Source organism: Vigna umbellata, chromosome 4, assembly GCF_029865625.1.
Source record: "Vigna umbellata cultivar VRB3 chromosome 4, Vumbellata_1.0, whole genome shotgun sequence".
In the NCBI taxonomy this organism is placed as follows: domain Eukaryota; kingdom Viridiplantae; phylum Streptophyta; class Magnoliopsida; order Fabales; family Fabaceae; genus Vigna; species Vigna umbellata.
Genome location: NC_142168.1, coordinates 52,188,574 through 52,207,311, shown reverse-complemented (window position 1 = coordinate 52,207,311; position 18,738 = coordinate 52,188,574). Strand labels below are relative to the sequence as shown.

Below are 18,738 nucleotides of genomic sequence, written 5' to 3'. Positions count from 1 at the left end.
CACCCTTTCTCCCTCTCAAACTAAAAAACGCCGTCGTCGGGGCCATGACAAACGTGCCCAGAACAAAACACCAAATATTCAAAATTTTTCCCCTTTTGCCAACAACGTCATTAGGACTACCAGTCACTTAAAAATATGTGATATTGTGCTCTTCAAAAGTGGCATAACAAACTATAATCGTTAGGAATAACGAAAATCCAACGATGAACCCGGCATAAACTAGGTCGTCCACAGTAACACCATTTAAGTTACAGATAAAACAAACCCCTCAAAACAAAACGTTTCCACATATAACTTGCCTTCAACAAACAGGCTTAAGTATTACAAAAAAATCCATTTTTGCACTCTGATTTCATACTCATAGCTCCTTCAAAGCTACACCAGTAACCATCTCATGTTTCATGTTTACTCTGCCTGTTACACAAACTGAAAAACACGAAGAGGGTGAATAATCGATCCACATATTGAATGACACAAAAAAAATACATTTAATCTGATTCAGGAATACCGAAGAAGAAAAATAATGAAAAAGGAAAAAAAATAATAAAACAGAGCAAGGTAGAAGATGAAAGAAGTGGATCAAATTGATCAGATTGAACATAAAGGAAACTGAAATCCGAAAACCCACAAGAGCAAAACCAAAAAAAAAAAAAAAACTTACCACAAAATAGCGGAATAAAGGAAACAATAGAAAAGAAAGGGGGTTGAGGCATAGATAAAGGCTTTGAAAAAGTGGTATTTAAGATTAATTAATTCATCAACTTCTTCAGGTAGTTTTTTTCTGGGTCTGTGAAGAATAATTGATTGTGTTAGAAGGTGAAATGGTTTGCGTCTCAGCGCTAATGTCTCTACGGCGACGAGGGTTTTCGTCCTCCGGCGTTTCAAGGCTCTCAGTTTCGATTAGGGATTTTTGGGATTGTTCATGTAAGGTTCTCTACAGGTTAGGGATATGATATTGGATGGTCTGTTGTTGTGTTTGGATGATGCAAGGATTGATTGCAAACTGTGGTTGAAGAGATGGTGAAAATGGTGACCGTCGGCGGGTGGCGGTCATGATGGACCCTATAATTTGAAGATAAGTAAAACCCTTTTGTCATGTCATAATGTCTTAAATTAAATAAAAATTCTACGTAATCAAATACTTTGAAATCAGCGTGCAACACGTCATCCGCTATTAACGCCGTCTGTGAAGATTTGACGGAGAGGACTTAATTGGCTCAATTTTACAAATATTTGGACCAATTAGCTTAATTTTACAAATATTATGACCCAATTGAGATAGTTGCAAATATGAGGACCCACTTGAGATTTCCATATAAATAAATAAGAGCTTAATTGGCTCAATTTTACAAATATTTGGACCAATTAGCTTAATTTTACAAATATTATGACCCAATTGAGATAGTTGTAAATTATTTATTATAAAACCTTTTGTAGATATAAACTTAGATAATACTAATAAATGATAAAAATTATATTTTCTCATATCACTACTAGAAAAATCCGTCTTACTTACAAATTTTCCCGAAAATGTTATCCATAAAAATTTTGCATCTTTATACAAATATTTTTGGTAAAAAAAAAATATTTACTTGAGTTTTTGTGTAAAATTATTTGTAGAAAATTGATTTTAATACTTGTAGGTTTTGTTGTACATTATTTAAAAATTAAATATAATATCTCAAATTTTCTTAAAAGCAATTATTCATATAAAATTAGTTAGTTGAGAGGTGCCTAATGATGTGAAATTGAATGAGAAAAAGATGAGGCAAGTCGCGCCATTGATTGATGAAGAGGAAGATAGTATGTTACGTTGGGCCGGGCTACTTTTTGCTCATCCCCTAGTTTGGCTTCTCAGATCCCCATTTTTACGCGCTACACCTCACGACAGTAGCACTTTATGACTGTTTGCAGCCACGTTTTTGCAACTTGCATCCGATTGCACTTTCTTTGATTAGAGCTTTTATTTTAGGTTTATAACCCTCATCTTACTTTTCATATCTCCACCCTTTTTTACTATTTGGAATCCCAAGTTTTCATATACGCACCAGTTTTCTAAAAATTAAAAACATATATAAAAATGTAAAAATACTTTTTTCTTTTACTCTTTGGTGTTTCTACTGCAGTTCGCATTGTCTAATCCTTTTCAAACAATTTAAAAATAAAAAAAATATAAAATTTTCAAAATTAAAAATATCAAAACACAAACAGTTTTTTTAAGGATTATATAATCTTTAGTTAACATAAGCTTAACTTAGCATTACAAGTTTAACCTTTTTAGATTATGAGTTATGAAAATAGAATATCAATTAATATATTGAAATAAATAAATTAGATGTGGTATTTTAGATGCCATATGGTCAATATGATGAGTTGAAGCGCATGTATCAATTGATCAATTCATAACTCATCATTTAATCAATATAACTTGTATTATATATAGTTTGTCTCTTCTGGATATGTATAGTCTAATCAGTGTAATTTAAACTCTTTCATCATTTTATAATCTAATTTTATATAAAATTTTATAATATGATCGTTGTAATTTCCATCATCTTATAAGATTTAGGCACTATAGATTCGTTTTCAAATAGAGCATAAAACTATTATTCAAAACCATAACAATAGCTAACAAATTATTACCTTCATCTAGTGTATTTGATTTTTAATGTATTTGATTTTGAACCAATTGATTCATTTAGGAAATTTTTTACCATATTCACATCATCATGTTGCCACAAAGAAGGTGGCAAATTGATGGGGAAGTGCATACCTAGAGAGAATATACTAAATGACATTTAAGAAATGGAAGAGAAATTAAAAATGGAAGAGATTAGAGAAAAGGAAACTTAGGAAATGAAGATGCGCCACTTGAACAAGCTTCCAAGATAAGCATCATGAAGAGGACCGCCACTTGCTTGAGCAAGATAAGGCCTGCCCAAATTTGGGACTTTAGAGACAGAATTCTATCTCAAAGAAGAATGCAAGATTGCAATTCAACTCAAATTTCATTCAATGCAAAGGTGTCTACAAAGAAGAACCCCTAGGTTGCTTATATAGCTTTTGGAATGACTTTGGTGACGAGTTTCAAGAGATGTGGGACTTGGAAGGCTCAAAGTTCTGTCCAGCAGCAGCTGCAACGTCCCTAGGTGCATGGGAGCCCCACATTGCTTAATTCTCTCATTCCAAAAGGGTTTATAAGCTTCCTAGCTCTCCTAGAGTTCAAAAACTAACACTAGCTATGCTTCCTAACTCCTACACGCCTAAAAATGCTCACTTTCTCTTCTATTCTTTTTAAGACCAAGCTATGGAAAGTCCCACATTGCTTACTCTTAAAGAGAAAGAAGAGTTTATAAGCAATTATTCACAAGAACTAAGAGAAAGAAATCAAAAGGCAAATACACGCCCAAAGGAAACCTATTCTACTCTTTTTGTGTTTTTGTCACTTTGAAACTCTTCACTACTTGACCCATTTATGATCATATCATCCCCCCCAGGTTGGAGAGGATTCGACCTCGAATCTTGAAAAGCCTGCAACAAAGAGAGATTTAGTGACTTATTTCGTGTATAAACCAAAGCAACTCCTCCTAGATCAAATGTCAATCTGCAAAAATCATTAAACATTTTGTGAATGAATTTATGTTGACCAATCAATGTATATAAACAAGTAATAGTAAAAGAAAGTCTCCTGATATTTTTATTGCATTTAGTGGTGAAAACTAGGAGACCATTTTTAGAGAAAAAAATTATTTTTGTCTTGAGTTGAATGGACCCAAAGGGGTAACACTAACTCATGACATGTTTCATAAATGTTTATGGAATAGTTGGAAAGAAGGAAAGAGGGAGGTGAAAAAGTTGTGCAAAATATTTTTGGAACAAAGAAAGAAAACTTAGTAAAAGGAGAAAAGTAGAAGGATTGAAAAACTCCCCTGTCATGGTTTAGATCTATTTGAATGATGGGAGTGGATGGTGCCTTCAGTAACACTTCCTTTTTGACTAAGACTTTGTCCTTCTCTATTTCTCTCACAAGTTCTTCTTTTTCTTTCTTTTCTCCCTCCTCTCTTTCTTTTCTCTCAGTCTCTTCTTTTACTCTCTCCTCTCTTTCTTTTCTGTCGTCATTTAAACAAGTAAGCATGACCTTCTCTTTGGCATCACTTGATGAGGAAGAAGAGCTATAGGTTGGTGAAGTTAAGGAAGACGTAGACTCATTAGTCACAATTACTTCACCCTCAATGCATGTTGCCTTTTTGGTGGGGCAGACAGAGGCTATATGACCATGTCCTAAACATTTAAAACATTTAATGTGGCTTGGTCTAGAAGAAGATTTAGGTGGGGAAGAGGAATGGTTAGAAGAAAAATGAGAAAACGATTTGTTAGTGGACTCCTTAGAAACATCCTTGTTTTTATCCTTTGATGATGAGGATTTGTAGAAAACATCTCTTGAAGATTTGGAAAATTTGTTTTGACAAGCTTCTTTTTTCAAGAGTTTCTTCTCTACTTTCATGGCTCTATGAACCACTACATCTAAAGTCTCATCATCATGGAATTCAATTATATCTTGGATGTTGCTATTAAGTCCACTAATAAATCTAACTATTTTTGCATGATCATTTTCTTTAAGGTTAGTATGATGTACGAGCACTTCGAGCTCGCGAGCATACTCCTCCACACTTCGTCTACCTAGAGTAAGCCATTGGAGCTTAATCAAGAGGTCCCTATGGTAGTATGGAGGTATGAAACGTTGGTACAAAATGTCCCTGCAATGTTCCCATGTACTCGCAGGTGAGGCCATGGTTAAGTATCTCCTATTTAGCCATTGTTTGGCATCCCTCTAAAGCTAAACAAGCTAACTTTACACGCAAAGGTCCATTTACACTATATAAATCAAAAATTTGGTCTACTTTAGCTATCCAATCTAAAAAAATAGACGGCTCGACTTCCCCTTTGAAAGTAGGCAAGTTCAACTTTGGTAGTGTAAGGCCTTGGTCCATAGCTTTATCTTCTTGATGCTTCTTTGGCGAAGGAAGGTATACATTTATGGTTCTAGCTTCTTGCTTCTTCTTGTAGGAACCATGATCATGACCATGAGATTGCTTCCCTTTAGCCTTTGTTTCCGCGTTTAACCGTTTGCTCATAGCATCAAGTTGATGTTGCATTTGTTGGAAGGCCTTAATCACATCAAACTTGCTAGAAGGGCTTCCATGGTTGCTATCTCCATGAGATGAAGCATGGATGGAACCTGCAGACATGTTAAAAAAAAAAAACAGCAGCAAGCTACACACAAAACAGGTTAGAAACAACCAAAAATCAAGGCAAAGCAGCAGCCACAAAACAGCTCACGGTTTCACTCAAAGAATGGAAGGAAACGACTCAAAACTCACGGCCAGTGTCTCAAAAAACAAGGAAAGGGCAGCACCCTTCTTTTAAGATAGTAAAATGTCTCACAAGTCCACTTTGAGAGCACCAACTCAAGTCCAAAGCAAATGGAAAGATGTACAATCCACTTTAATGCAAAGAAGCCAAATCAAGACAGCACATGGTAGAGGCCAAAGAAAGAATGAAAACTACAAGACAAATGATGAAAATGGAACCTAAAAAATCAAGAAACTTGGCACAAAAACAAGGAGGCAACACTCTAATGATTTTATGAAGACAAAACAGCAAGAAAATGGAGTCAAAACAGTGGCACAAAATGAAATAAGACAGCAAAGAAATTTACACAACCAAGAAGCAAATATACATCAACATACTAAGTATACATGAAGAGCAAGACCAAATTAATGCTGGAAATAATTTTGGCAAACCTCAAACCAATATATTCTGTATTTAAATGGGAAAAGAGGCTTGAAAACAATGCTCAAACACACTAAACACAAGGAAGATGTCTCGGCCAGCAAGCATGCACACCAATTACCAAAAATTTGTTTTGCTGTTTTGGTGCAGTTTGCAAGAATGTTCTCGGCCAAGCTAAGTTTAACACATTAAGTGTGTTTGATTAATATGCCAAATAGAATGGATGGATGCCTTTATGAATACAGAACATATAAGCAAGGTTCACACACTTAAATCCTATAAAGATCAAGCTCAATTCAGCATACCATCAAGGAGATGTAAAATTTACTCTTAGCTATGCAATTTCAGAAAAATACTCTAGAAAACTCCTAAAGAGGAAACACATATGACTCAATTAAAAGCTAAGCAATTAAGAAAGACACATACAATCCAGCCAAGACAAAGAATTAATAGCTGGAACAAACAAACAAAAGGAAATAGGACACCTACTTGTTGAAGACCTCCAATAGCATTGTTGCTGTTTGATGAAATGTCTACTTGCACAAGGCTCTGGACAGCCACGGTTTAGTCCCTCAAAGCATTGATTTGAAGTGTTGATTCCTTGCTTAAGAGTATTGAGAGGGTGTAGCAACGTCCAGGGAGCAATTCCAGCCACCAAAATGTCCAAACAGCCAACAACAAGCAAAACAGTGGAGTATTAATTCAACAGCAGAAAACTGGATGAACACAGTTGAGCAAAAAATTTACTGGGAACAGGACAGAACGAATTTGAGAAAAGTAAAATATGTTCATGAAACTAGACATTCAGACGAAAATAGGAAAAAAAATTTCATGGAAAAAGGACAAGAAATGAAGCTAAACTAAATCATACAAGTTCACTGTATTTTCACGCAGAGGCTGGACGAGACAGAAAATGGCTCAGCGAAAATAAACATATCTAAGCTATTCTACTCTAGCATGCAATTCCTAAGAGATCAAAAAACCTAAGGCTCATGATACCACATGATGGGGAAGTGCATACCTAGAGAGAATGTACTAAATGACATTTAAGAAATGGAAGAGAAATTAAAAATGGAAGAGATTAGAGAAAAGGAAACTTAGGAAATGAAGATGCGCCACTTGAACAAGCTTCCAAGATAAGCATCATGAAGAGGACCGCCACTTGCTTGAGCAAGATAAGGCCTGCCCAAATTTGGGACTTTAGAGACAGAATTCTATCTCAAAGAAGAATGCAAGATTGCAATTCAACTCAAATTTCATTCAATGCAAAGGTGTCTACAAAGAAGAACCCCTAGGTTGCTTATATAGCTTTTGGAATGACTTTGGTGATGAGTTTCAAGAGATGTGGGACTTGGAAGGCTCCAAGTTCTGTCCAGCAGTAGCTGCAACGTCCCTAGGTGCATGGGAGCCCCACATTGCTTAATTCTCTCATTCCAAAAGGGTTTATAAGCTTCCTAGCTCTCCTAGAGTTCAAAAACTAACACTAGCTATGCTTCCTAACTCCTACACGCCTAAAAATGCTCACTTTCTCTTCTATTCTTTAAAAGACCAAGCTATGGAAAGTCCCACATTGCTTACTCTTAAAGAGAAAGAAGAGTTTATAAGCAATTATTCACAAGAACTAAGAGAAAGAAATCAAAAGGCAAATACACGCCCAAAGGAAACCTATTCTACTCTTTTTGTGTTTTGTTCACTTTGAAACTCTTCACTACTTGACCCATTTATGATCATATCACAAATTTTGATTAAATGCACTCCCAAAATTATGCATATCATCCAAATTAATTTGTTTTGTGCAAATTGATTTGCCCATGCATCCTACACATTAGAATCTTGAATCAAAGGTTTATTAAATTGTGAAGAATTTTCTTAGTTTCATCCTTGCATAGTTCTTGTTTATATCAACATCTTTACCAGATAAATTTTGTACACAACATTAACCTACTAATTAATTAAAACATAAAGGAACATAAATTTGTTTAACATTGTTTCCCCCTTAGATTTAACATAATCAAATTTGATGTCTTTTCCCTTCAATAGTTTCCAAGAACATGCCCAACCATCTTACAAGAAGAACAAAATGGGCAATTTTTAATATTATAACTCTATTATAAAGACATAACAAGGTCTTTCCATTAAAATTTGATGAGGTAATTCAATCAACATACCTATATCAACCAAAATCTTAGTAAAAAAAAACTCTTGATTTATTCATAGTATTATCATCTAAAGTAAGGGAATACCAATTTTCCTAACAATATGCAAATGGTAAACTATATATCCTCACCCAACATTAGTTAGTTTAAACAAAATCTTGTCCAAACAAAAACTCTTAAAACCACATTGTTCAAATTCCAAAAACCAATTAACCTCTAATACCTTATGCATGTCTTCAAACGAGACAAACTCAAACTCAAAAAAATATTTTCCTAAAGGAATAACTTTCCAAGGTTCTTAAGACAATATAAGTATGTGGTTTATCTCCATATAAGATACAATGTCTAGCTTCTTACATACTCCATATATAAGTATGTGGTTTATCTCCCTTTGAGAGAATAGTTCTACCATGAGGATGACTTCTATATTCTTCCAAACTGAAAAGATAAACCTGTTGAGAGATTTGTACCAAAACCCTCCTTTATTACATAGTGAAGACAATTGAGATAAAGGAATATCATAAGAATTGTTTAGAAGATGTGTAAACTTTTTTCTTTGTACCGAAATAGTCAACGAAGACTTTGAGGAGGGAATCACTTCATAATCATTAAGATACTTCCCATGAGTATGAAACTCATAGTCAATAACATGAGTATGAGAACATGTGTCATGCATTCATGTATAAAATCACATATATAACACAGTGAAATGCAATGAACAACACAACAATCAACACAATCATGTTCTCATATACTCATATAACATGTAAGCATAGAACATGTAACACAAAATACACATGTGTTATTAATTATGTGTTGTCATCATCAAAAACAAAGATATTACTGAGATTGTGGGTTCAGCTAAACCAGTGCTCCCCCTATCAACAATCTCAATACCTAGATTCCATCACGAACATCACATACCTAGATCAACTATCTATCCATTCATCAACACTGTCAGAGCGGCTGCAACGGAATGGTTAGCGTGGGATAACAAACCAAGAGGGTTTTTAATACGAACGTGTGCCTTTTAATTTCTACTCAATTTAAACTTACCAAGCAATTAATAAAGAGTAGGGTTGAGAGAAATTTGCACAGATGATTTTATCCTGGTTCGAATCTTACCAATCCTACGTCGAGTCGCTTATCTCAAAACAAGATAAACAATTTACTACTCACAAAACAATTACAAATTACAATCACAAAGAAATAATTTATAAAAGTTTAGAAACCACCTCTCTTATTACCACAAGAGATGAACCTACACCTCCTTTGAGTCTTCACAAAGGATGAACACTTCCTCCGAATACTTCAAGAAGGATGAACTTCCTCTTCTGAACACCTCCTCAGACACACCAAGGATGAACCGATTATTTCCTCTGTCACCGTAGCAACACTTCACCAGCTCCACAAACACGAGTTTCACAAGCCGAACAAGAACACACAAGTCTCAATGATTTCTGAGTACTATAGCACAAGGGAATAGTTACTGTTGATGGAAAATGAGAGCCTATTTATAGACTTACGCAAATACTCTTCTGTTCTTCGTTTCTAGCCATTTAACGCTTTTAATCGATTAATACACGTGTTAATCGATTAAAATGAGTACAACGACTAGTTTTCAAAAGTCAGAAAACTTCAACGGTCACCTTTAATAGATTATTTTAAGGATTAATCGATTAACTAATCGATTAAAATAGATATTAATCGATTATTTCTGTGCCAATTGAGTTTTTAGCACCTGCAACGTTTTAATCAATTAATACTTGATTTAATCGATTAAAATCGTGTGCTTTTGATTTTGAACAGCAAATACAAAGTATGAAAGTACAAGAATCAAAACCTACTACAAATCTAAGTCCTAAACATTAAACTACAATTATTACAAAATCTTTTAATAGCAAAACAAATCTTCAAAGGATGTTCTTGAATCTCAATATATCTTGACTTGATTTGGACATCATCAAAACTTCATCTTCATCATTTTGCTAACATTCTCCCCCTTTTTGATGATGATCCAAAACCATTTTGATTTAAAGCTTTTAGTAATAATTTGGATAGAAACACAACTTATGGAAGAAAAGCGCATTAGTGAATAAACACAAATAAGCAAATAAGCTATAAACATTTTCTCCCCCTTTTTTATCATAATTAAAAAGTTGTGTTTAATGTTCTCCCCCTTAATAAAAGCATGTATGCATATGAGCTAAATATATTTCAAATTTAGATCCTGTAGGTTGTTTCCACATTTTGTTTAGATCTTCATCTTGAGAATTGTCATCATTCTTCGCTTCATTTGTTGTCTTCTACAAGTCTTCATCATTACCTGCATTTGATTCAATTGACTCAAGAGGTTTTGCCTTGAGGTCTACAATTTCATCAAAGACAACATGCACAAATTCTTCTATTTCAAATGTTTTCCGATTGAAAACTATATATGTTTTGTATGTTAGAAGATATCCAAAAAAAAAAATTGTTTCATCGGCCTTGGAATAAAATTTTCTTAAATTTTGTTTTAAAAATAAATTCTTAAAAATTAACAATAGGTACACAACTACTTGTATGGGTCCTTTGGGTTAGATTTAGAAAATTATTTTGCAATCCAAACATATCTACCACTTAAAATGCCATAATGCTTAATTTTACATTTGTTTGAAGTATGACCCTTTTTCATACAATAGAAGCATGATACCACATTTGTGTTTCTATAAGTTGTTCCTTTTTTTATCCACATTCTATGGGTTCTATTGCTATGTTTATTTTTAATTTTAGGTATGTACTTATTAACAACCTTATTTTCATATTTCTTGCTGCATTCTCCTAAGGTTATGTTATCTAGTAATTTGTTATGATTCACACAAGATGCACACTCATTACTACTAAGATATTTACCTTTTTCATAAAATAAAATTTTATTTTTCAAATTTTTATTCTCTTCACAAATAATTTTAAACTCTGATTTTAAATTTTCATTTTCTTCAGAAAGATTTTCAACATTTAATTTTAAATTTTCATTTTCTTCAAGAACGTTTTTATGATTAAATTTTAAATCTTTAAAATTCTTTTTCAATTTCTTATGAGCTTTATCTAATTTTTCAGATTCTTCTATTAAAGCAGCATAAGTTTCATGAAATTCATCTTCACTAAGTTGACTATAATTGTCAGAATGGCTAGATGTACTTACTTGGCTAGTAGTTTTGTCATTTGCCATCAACGGTTAAAGCAGATGAAATAATATTTCGAGCTTTCACATCATTTTGAAGTCTCTTCTTATCTTCAGCAGTCCACTAAACATGGGGTTTTGGTTCCTGCATACTGTTAGTAGGAACAAAAGAGCCAAATGCAATAACTTCCCAAATATCAACATCAATAGACTCAATAAGTATTTTCATTCTAACCTTCCAGAATGCATAATTTTCACCTATGAATACGGGTGGTCTATTCATAGAAGCACCCTCTCCAAAAGTTTGATATGATCCTGCCATTTGAATAACTATCAAATCGAGCTTTGATGCCAATTGTCAGAGCGGCTACAACGGAATGGTTAGCGTGGGATAACAAACCAAGAGGGATTTTAATACGAACGTGTGCCTTTTAATTTCTACTCAATTTAAACTTACCAAGCAAATAATAAAGCGTAAGGTTGAGAGAAATTTGCACAGATGATTTAATCCTGGTTCGGATCTTACCAATCCTACGTCTAGTCGCTTATCTCAAAACAAGATAAACAGTTTACTACTCACAAAACAATTACAAATTACAATCACAAAGAAACAATTTATAGACTTACGCAAATACTCTTCCATTATTCGTTTCCAACCATTTAACGCTTTTAATCGATTAATACAAGTGTTAATCGATTAAAATGAGTACAACAACTAGTTTTCAAAAGTCAGAAAACTCCAACGGTAACCTTTAATCGATTATTTTAAGGATTAATCGATTAACTAATCGATTCAAATAGGTATTAATCGATTATTTCCGTGCCAATTGGGTTTTCAGCACCTGCAACGTTTTAATCAATTAATACTTGATTTAATCGATTAAAACCATATGTTTTTTTATTTTGAACAGTAAATACAAAGTATGAAAGTACAATAATCAAAACCTACTACAAAACTAAGTCCTAAATATTAAACACTAGTGGAAAAACAGCGTCTAACGTCACGCGTTTAACGTCTAACCACTAAATAACCAACGTTAAAAATGACCGGTGGCAATTTTGTAAATAAATGAAATTATTAAACGTCGTTTAGAATTATAATTGGATGTAATAAGACGATATAAAACTCGAATGCTTCAACGTTAGACGTCAAAAGGCCAGTGAATTCAATAAAAATTTGAGCGGGAGATTGAAAATTCATTCACTTTGTCTTAGCGCGTGAGAACCACTTCTCTGCTCAAACTTTTCTCGAACGGAGTTTGACGACCATCAAATGTAATCTTTCTTTCATTTGATACAAATGCATGTTAATTAACTACTTTAGGTATGATTTTCGTTTGTTTTAACTGATTATTTTCGTGTTCTTGTCCTTCATAGGCACATTTTGCTTTCTCTCTCATTGGTAGCACCACTTTATTCCGATGAACCCACCTTTTAAAGGTTAGTTTCCGTTTTCGTTTTGAAGAACTTATTTGTTAAACTTGTTTGTTTTTCTTTGTTCAATTTGTTTGTTGTTGTTTGGTTGAACTTGTTTGTTGTTGTTGTTTGATTGAACTTGTTTGTTGTTTATTATTGTTATTTGTTGTTGATCCTATATTACCGTTCATAGTTCTACTTTTCAGGTTTCGTAGAGTTGTTAAAAAAGATTACAATTGATTAAAAAAAATAAAAATTGATTAACGTCGTATATTGACAAAATTCGAAGTTGAATTAACGTCGAATTTTTTAAATTTGACGTCAATTTAAAGTCTCCCGATATGACGTCATTCTCGAATTCGACGTGAAAGAAAAAAAATATTCGACGTTGTACGCTGTTTTTGTACTAGTGAAACTACAATTATTGCAAAAGCTTTTAATAGCAAAACAAATCTTCAAAGGATCTTCTTGAATCTCGACATATCTTGACTTGATTTGGACATCATCAAAACTTCATCTTCATCATTTTTCTAACAAACACCTATGCTAACAACATCACCAAATTAAAAATCACTATCATAGCCACACCACTATCACCATGGCATACTAAGGAGCATCTTCAACACCATGATCATCATCATAAATATACCACCGTCATGAATATCGCCATCATGAAAACATCATCATGAATATCCTCATCATGAACAACACCACGAGCATCCACAACCTCATAAACTTTGTCATGAAAAGACTCAGTCGCATTCTTGTACCCTACCTTACACAACTGTAGTCCGCATACAAGGCCGCTTGGTGTCATCCTCCTTTTGCGGTAAAAGGATTTGTTTCCCTATTGCATAAATACTATGCAAAACATCATTCTCCTAATGAAAAGAAGGTTCAACACTCAAACACTGCTCCCTTTTCGCACACAAGGAAAAAAAGAGTCGTTATCCCATATCTCATGGTAGATAGTCTTAGGATTTACTCGGTACAACAACCAGACACGTCCTTCACGTCTCATGCTCATCGATCAATCACACACCTTTATGCATCCCACCACTTATGCATGCTCCAATGTCAAACAAGAGTTCGTTTTGTCCCAAACTTACCAAATAGTTCAATTCCTTGCACATCAACGCTCCAAGCTGCCACATCTTCATTTAGCCATGCGTGATATTATCTCTCTTGCCACACCTTCATTTCGTTGACACGAGATCATATTCATTTCTCTCTCGAAGCATTCTCTCGAGCCACAACCATTTCACTCTATCGTTCTACTGTTCATCAACCTCTAGCATTCTTTTTCATTATTCTCATTACCGAATCACCTTTCGCGTCTCAAATCCTCCATATTCTAGCCATATCCCCTTCGATTTACCGTTATTCGATCACACTACTAGAAAATTGCAAATTACAGACGGCATATTACCGAAGGCTTTTAAGCCCTCGGTATTGAGATAATTACCGAAGGCTTTTAAGCCGTCGGTAAGGTTCGCGGTAATTTAAGTCTCAATTTGGGGTTTTCGTTCCCCAATTTGATTTTATTCACTTGTACGCTTTCGTCTCTGTCGTGCCTTTCTTCACAAACTTGCCTCTGTTTCTTCACACCCTTCCCTCCATTTTTTGACGCTCCCCACTTTCTCGGTTAGTGACTGGTGGTGGTCGTTCACGGTGGTGACTGGCCTCCTTGATCGTGGTTCGTTCACGGTGCGTGGTGGTTTGGGGAGTCTCGGGCTACGGTTTTTAAGCGGGTTAGTCGCTACGTTGAGGGGTGTTGGTTCTGTTTGTTGAGGGACTTTGTTGGAGGGGTCGTAGTGGGCTTCTGTTGCTGTCGTGCTCGTGAAGGGCTATCTCGGTAGAGGTAAGTTCCACAAAATTTCATTCTCATGTTCATATTGTTGAAGCCTAGACAGTGTTGCTGCCTTCATCTACTTTTCATTCACTTGTTAGTATGTGATTGAAGGAACGTGGTTAAGGGATTTCGTTGGAGGGGCCGTTGTGGGCTTGTGTTAGTGTCGTGTTGTACAAAGGTTGCCATCGTCAAGTGCTATCTTGGTTGAGGTAAGTTGTGCGTTTAAAAATTCATTATGAGTTACAATGTTCTGGAATGTGTATGATGTTCTTCTGGAAGCAGTGTATGTGGTTGTTTGATTGAGAAAGTTTAATGTTTTGTAATTGAAATGAGGGGAAAGGCATTGGCATGCCAGTGAAAAGGTTAAAATAGCCTTAGCCGTAGTTTATTGTTCCATTGTATATGCTGTCTGGATTATGGACAGTGAATTGCCAGTCTGGAACATACATTCCATAAAGTAAAGCCAAGTAAACAGCAAGTATGCAAGCCCCCACTAGCCTGAAATATTAACAAATAAATGTTCAAAAGCATATAACATTAGCCATTAACCAGAACCATACTTTCACGGACTAACCAATGCCAATAGTACAACTTCAATATTGAGAGTTGGGTGGGTGGATCTTTATCTTGTGCACTTCTTGAAAATATCTCCACAAGTGCCACAACCAAATATGCCAGAGCAATTCTCTATAATGGTTCAAAAACAAGTATTATTCCTTTTGTATCAGACTTATCAGCTAAAATATACTCTAATAGAAAATGAGGTGGAAAAAATTATAAAAATCACCTGAAGGATGCCACACCACCTTATCTGTTTCATGTCAACACCATATGTTAGATTGTCCGGAGCATGAGAGAAACCACCTTCATCATTGAGGTCATCCATCATATCAAAACAGGGCATGCCCTAGACTGTTACCAGAATTAGATTTGGTAAAATGAAATCTAGAATCAATTATTATTGCAAATTATAGAAGAATAACTTTCACAAGACCGAGTATATTTCAGCAGGGAGTAATGCTGAGTGAAGTGTACATAACATAAAATAAGAAGTTCCTGATTCCTTTTCTCACCCCCTCTTGAACAGGGGAACTCTTTAGTTATGCTGAAAAAAGAGGGCAAAAGGAAATGTGTGAGAAAAACTAACCTTGCAAGAGCAATCCCCAGAAGAGGAGTTTGAGTGATCGAACCAGAACCTTTTTTACAGCTACAAGTCTATTTGGTATTCTCTGTAGAGAAATGGAAGCATCAAAAATGGCTGGTTTGAATAAAAAAGAAGAAACAAAAGGGACATAGAAAGTAGCACTTGAAGCATTCATAGCCACCTATTTTCTCATTCGCAGCTAACCTTGAGAGCCAGAGGAATGGCCATCCCCACAATGAACAAAAAGAAGGGCATGACAAAATCAGCAATGTTAAATATTAAATTTGGTTGAAGTTTATAATATAAGAATCTACTAGGAAAGCCTCAAAGCTTATAATTATATCATACATATAGATGAAAAGCCTTCCATGATATTATGAGACACTTTTCTAGAAAGTTTAAGAGAAACAGAAGAAGATCAAGAAAACATACTTGGAAGATCCCAAGGATCGTATTTGTAAATATCAATTTGGTTGATGAGGTCGATGCTGATGGGTTTCTTGTGAAGCTTCCTTTGTAGATAGAAACTAACAAGCTCTTCATCTGTGGGATGGAATCGAAATCCAGGAAGTGGGATTTCATCGTCATCCACACACCCATGATGATCATGATTGTTGTTGAAATTTTCGTTCACACCCATCTTATGTAATTTTTACTAGAATGCAAAATTTGTTATTGAAAACAAGTTGGAGATATCATATACTGGAATATTATTTCTTGATAGACAATTTTCAAAGATTTGAAAATCACTTTTGAATTGTGTTGAGAAGGAAAGGTGGATAGAAGATTTTGTGTTGATTGGTACGTGATGGGGAAGAGGAACATAATATAAATATATAAGTAAAATACAAAGTTCCCCTTATAAAGTAATATGTGAAACCTAATTGGAAGGGTTTGTTTATGAATTATGGGTGTAAAAAGAAAGAGAGAAGATGAAAATTGGAATTAAGAATGACAGTTATGGGTAACAGATTGGGAATGTTTGGTGTGTGTGTGCGTAGTGGAGACATTGGCTTGGGCCAATCTGTCACAGTGTCACCTTTCCATATTGGGCTTGGTTCAGTGGAACATCAAATTTTTCTTTATTTTATCAACACCTAATCATAACTCTTGTCTAAGATACTATATTCCATATTTTTAATAATTGTAATCAAACCTGTATTTGTTTTCCAGCAAAGGTTTTATGTAGTTGGAACATGTTTAATATCTTCTTTCCTGTGTTTCTGTCCAAAAACTTCTTACCATCAAACCTGTCACCAATAAGACCATTTGGGGAGGGAAGAAAAATAATTAATATTTGAAAACCTCATGATGACAGCTTGCAAGTCCGGAAAAAAACAATGCTGCCATTTAAAATATATGATATGAAAGCCCATATAGCAAACACAACACCATTGCTTCCGATAACTATGCCTTTTGCCAAGCCTTGTCTGAGTCCTAACTTTACTGAACCTTGTAGAGCATCAAAGAAAGCATCTATGGTTTTGCTTTCCCCCCACAAAGGAGTAAACTGTTTTGATGGAAGATATTGCTTGTTCTGCCACTGTACCAGCCTTGTCGTATTCTTCTCTCATCTTGCTGGCCAACCCCATTAGTGTCCTCCCATACATAAAACCAGGGATCACAAGTAGAACCACGAAAGGGAACCCCACAAGGGTCAATCTCCATAATAATGCAAAACTCATTATGTAGCTCGCCACAAACATAGAGGCATTCATCAAAAAATTTGGAACCTATAGTTTTCAAATTTGGGAGAAACTGTTAAATCAAATGATGTGACCACACACACATAAGACATAAATGAGTAGATCTCAACCACATCATCTGTGAATTCTTGTTAAGATGAAAATTTATTAAAAGTTTTACAGTAGTAGCATGTTACATCAGCTTAAAGTAGTAAAACACTTTGTTTACGACAGTGAAGTAAAACACTTTGTTTAGTATCAAAATTGAAAGGTCAAGAAAAATACAAGTTACTGGTTTTGGTTTTTCTGCACACCTTTTCACTAAGAACATCCTGAATTACGAGGCTGTCATTAGAGAAACTGGTGATGACCTCGGATGTGCTACTAACATGCAAATCAAAGTATGCGACTTCTTGCCTCAACACTGCCTTGAGGTACCTCACTCTCATTTTAGCAGGTTGTCTTTCGCCGGTTCTTGTCCAACAATAACCCTCTGAAATCCCCCATAGTAAGAGCAACACAATGTTAAAGCCTTAGCATCATGAAAAATGAAGATATACAAGTTGGTCAAGTAAAAACCAAAATCATACTCACCTACAAAACAAGCAACAAAAGACCCACAAGCCAAGTATAAGAAAACCAGAGCATTCTGCATCACAAAGGTAATAAATTCGTTGATGAAATAATAATTAAGCTACTTTCTGATATTGTTCCATGTGTGTTGAACTGGTAGTGAGAGAAAAGAAGATAAAACAAACAATACCTTATTGATGCTGTCGAGGAAAGTGCTATCTATTCCACCAGAAAAATTTCCAATATTATTCATCATTTTGCTGGTGATAAACAACACCAAAGGGGTGCATAAGCCATCACCAATGGCTCCAATCAATCCGAAAATCATGAGAAACATGTCCAGCCCATCAACATGCATAAAAGTGGACCGAATAGAGCCACTCTTCTTGTTCTTAACAACCATGAAAATAGAATTGTTATGGTCACCATCACCACTATCACCACTATCTCCGCTATCTCCACTATCACCACTGCCACCACCCATTTGCTGCAACCCTTTGGTGCAACCCTTTGGTTAATAATTTGGTCAGAAATAAGCAACAGTAAGATTCTCTGACAACTACTGTTGCTACTTCATCTTCTTCTGTCTTGCTTTAAAGAGCCTCTAAGTGGCCTTATTATTTTCAATATTGCTGCTGCAACGTTATGATGGAATTTATAGGCCCAAGAGAGTGGTGAGAGGGAGTTGGAATGTGGAGTGGTGGGGGCCAAAAGCAGCAGAAAAAAAAAAGTGAGGGTTGTGTTATTCTTGGTAACATGTCTGTGGAGAGACTTATGGGGAGGGTGGAGAAGAGTGACATTATATTTGGGAAATCAATTGATGGTTTAATATACTATTTTGCACTAAGAACATTATATTAGTAATTGAATTGTGCTAGCAACTTTTAAAGATCACTTTAGACTTGCTCAAACTATGACACAACATACAAAGGGTAGACTTTGAAATTTGACTTTGA

The 18,738-nt window shown here is 34.9% G+C and overlaps 1 protein-coding gene, 1 long non-coding RNA gene and 1 pseudogene across 2 annotated transcripts; all 3 read right to left on the bottom strand.

Moving 5' to 3' along the window:
• Positions 1-2,989: 2,989 nt before the first annotated feature.
• LOC124848464 (uncharacterized) lies at positions 2,990-7,318 on the bottom strand (annotated as a pseudogene).
• A 7,693-nt stretch (positions 7,319-15,011) lies between these two features.
• Positions 15,012-15,562, bottom strand: LOC148200570 (uncharacterized). Its single transcript, XR_015785805.1, has 3 exons — positions 15,528-15,562; positions 15,168-15,244; positions 15,012-15,067 (listed from the first exon to the last, which is right to left on the bottom strand). It is a non-coding gene; the product is annotated as an uncharacterized LOC148200570 (long non-coding RNA).
• Positions 15,563-16,987: 1,425 nt separating this feature from the next.
• Positions 16,988-18,266, bottom strand: LOC148200569 (ABC transporter B family member 16-like). The gene is made up of 4 exons (XM_088112988.1): positions 17,973-18,266; positions 17,804-17,858; positions 17,524-17,702; positions 16,988-17,257 (listed from the first exon to the last, which is right to left on the bottom strand). Exons 1-4 carry the CDS (start codon positions 18,264-18,266, stop codon positions 16,988-16,990), a joined length of 798 nt encoding a protein of 265 aa, XP_087969114.1.
• Between the last annotated feature and the right edge of the window lie 472 nt (positions 18,267-18,738).

Coding starts and splice junctions, on each gene's coding strand:
- LOC148200569 (XM_088112988.1), bottom strand. CDS start 18,266: ATGGGTGGTGGCAGTGGTGATAGTGGAGATAGCGGAGATAGTGGTGAT. Junction 17,859..17,972: donor TCCTCGACAGCATCAATAAG/GTATTGTTTGTT, acceptor TTTGTGATGCAG/AATGCTCTGGTTTTCTTATA. Junction 17,703..17,803: donor TTTTGTTGCTTGTTTTGTAG/GTGAGTATGATT, acceptor GGGGGATTTCAG/AGGGTTATTGTTGGACAAGA.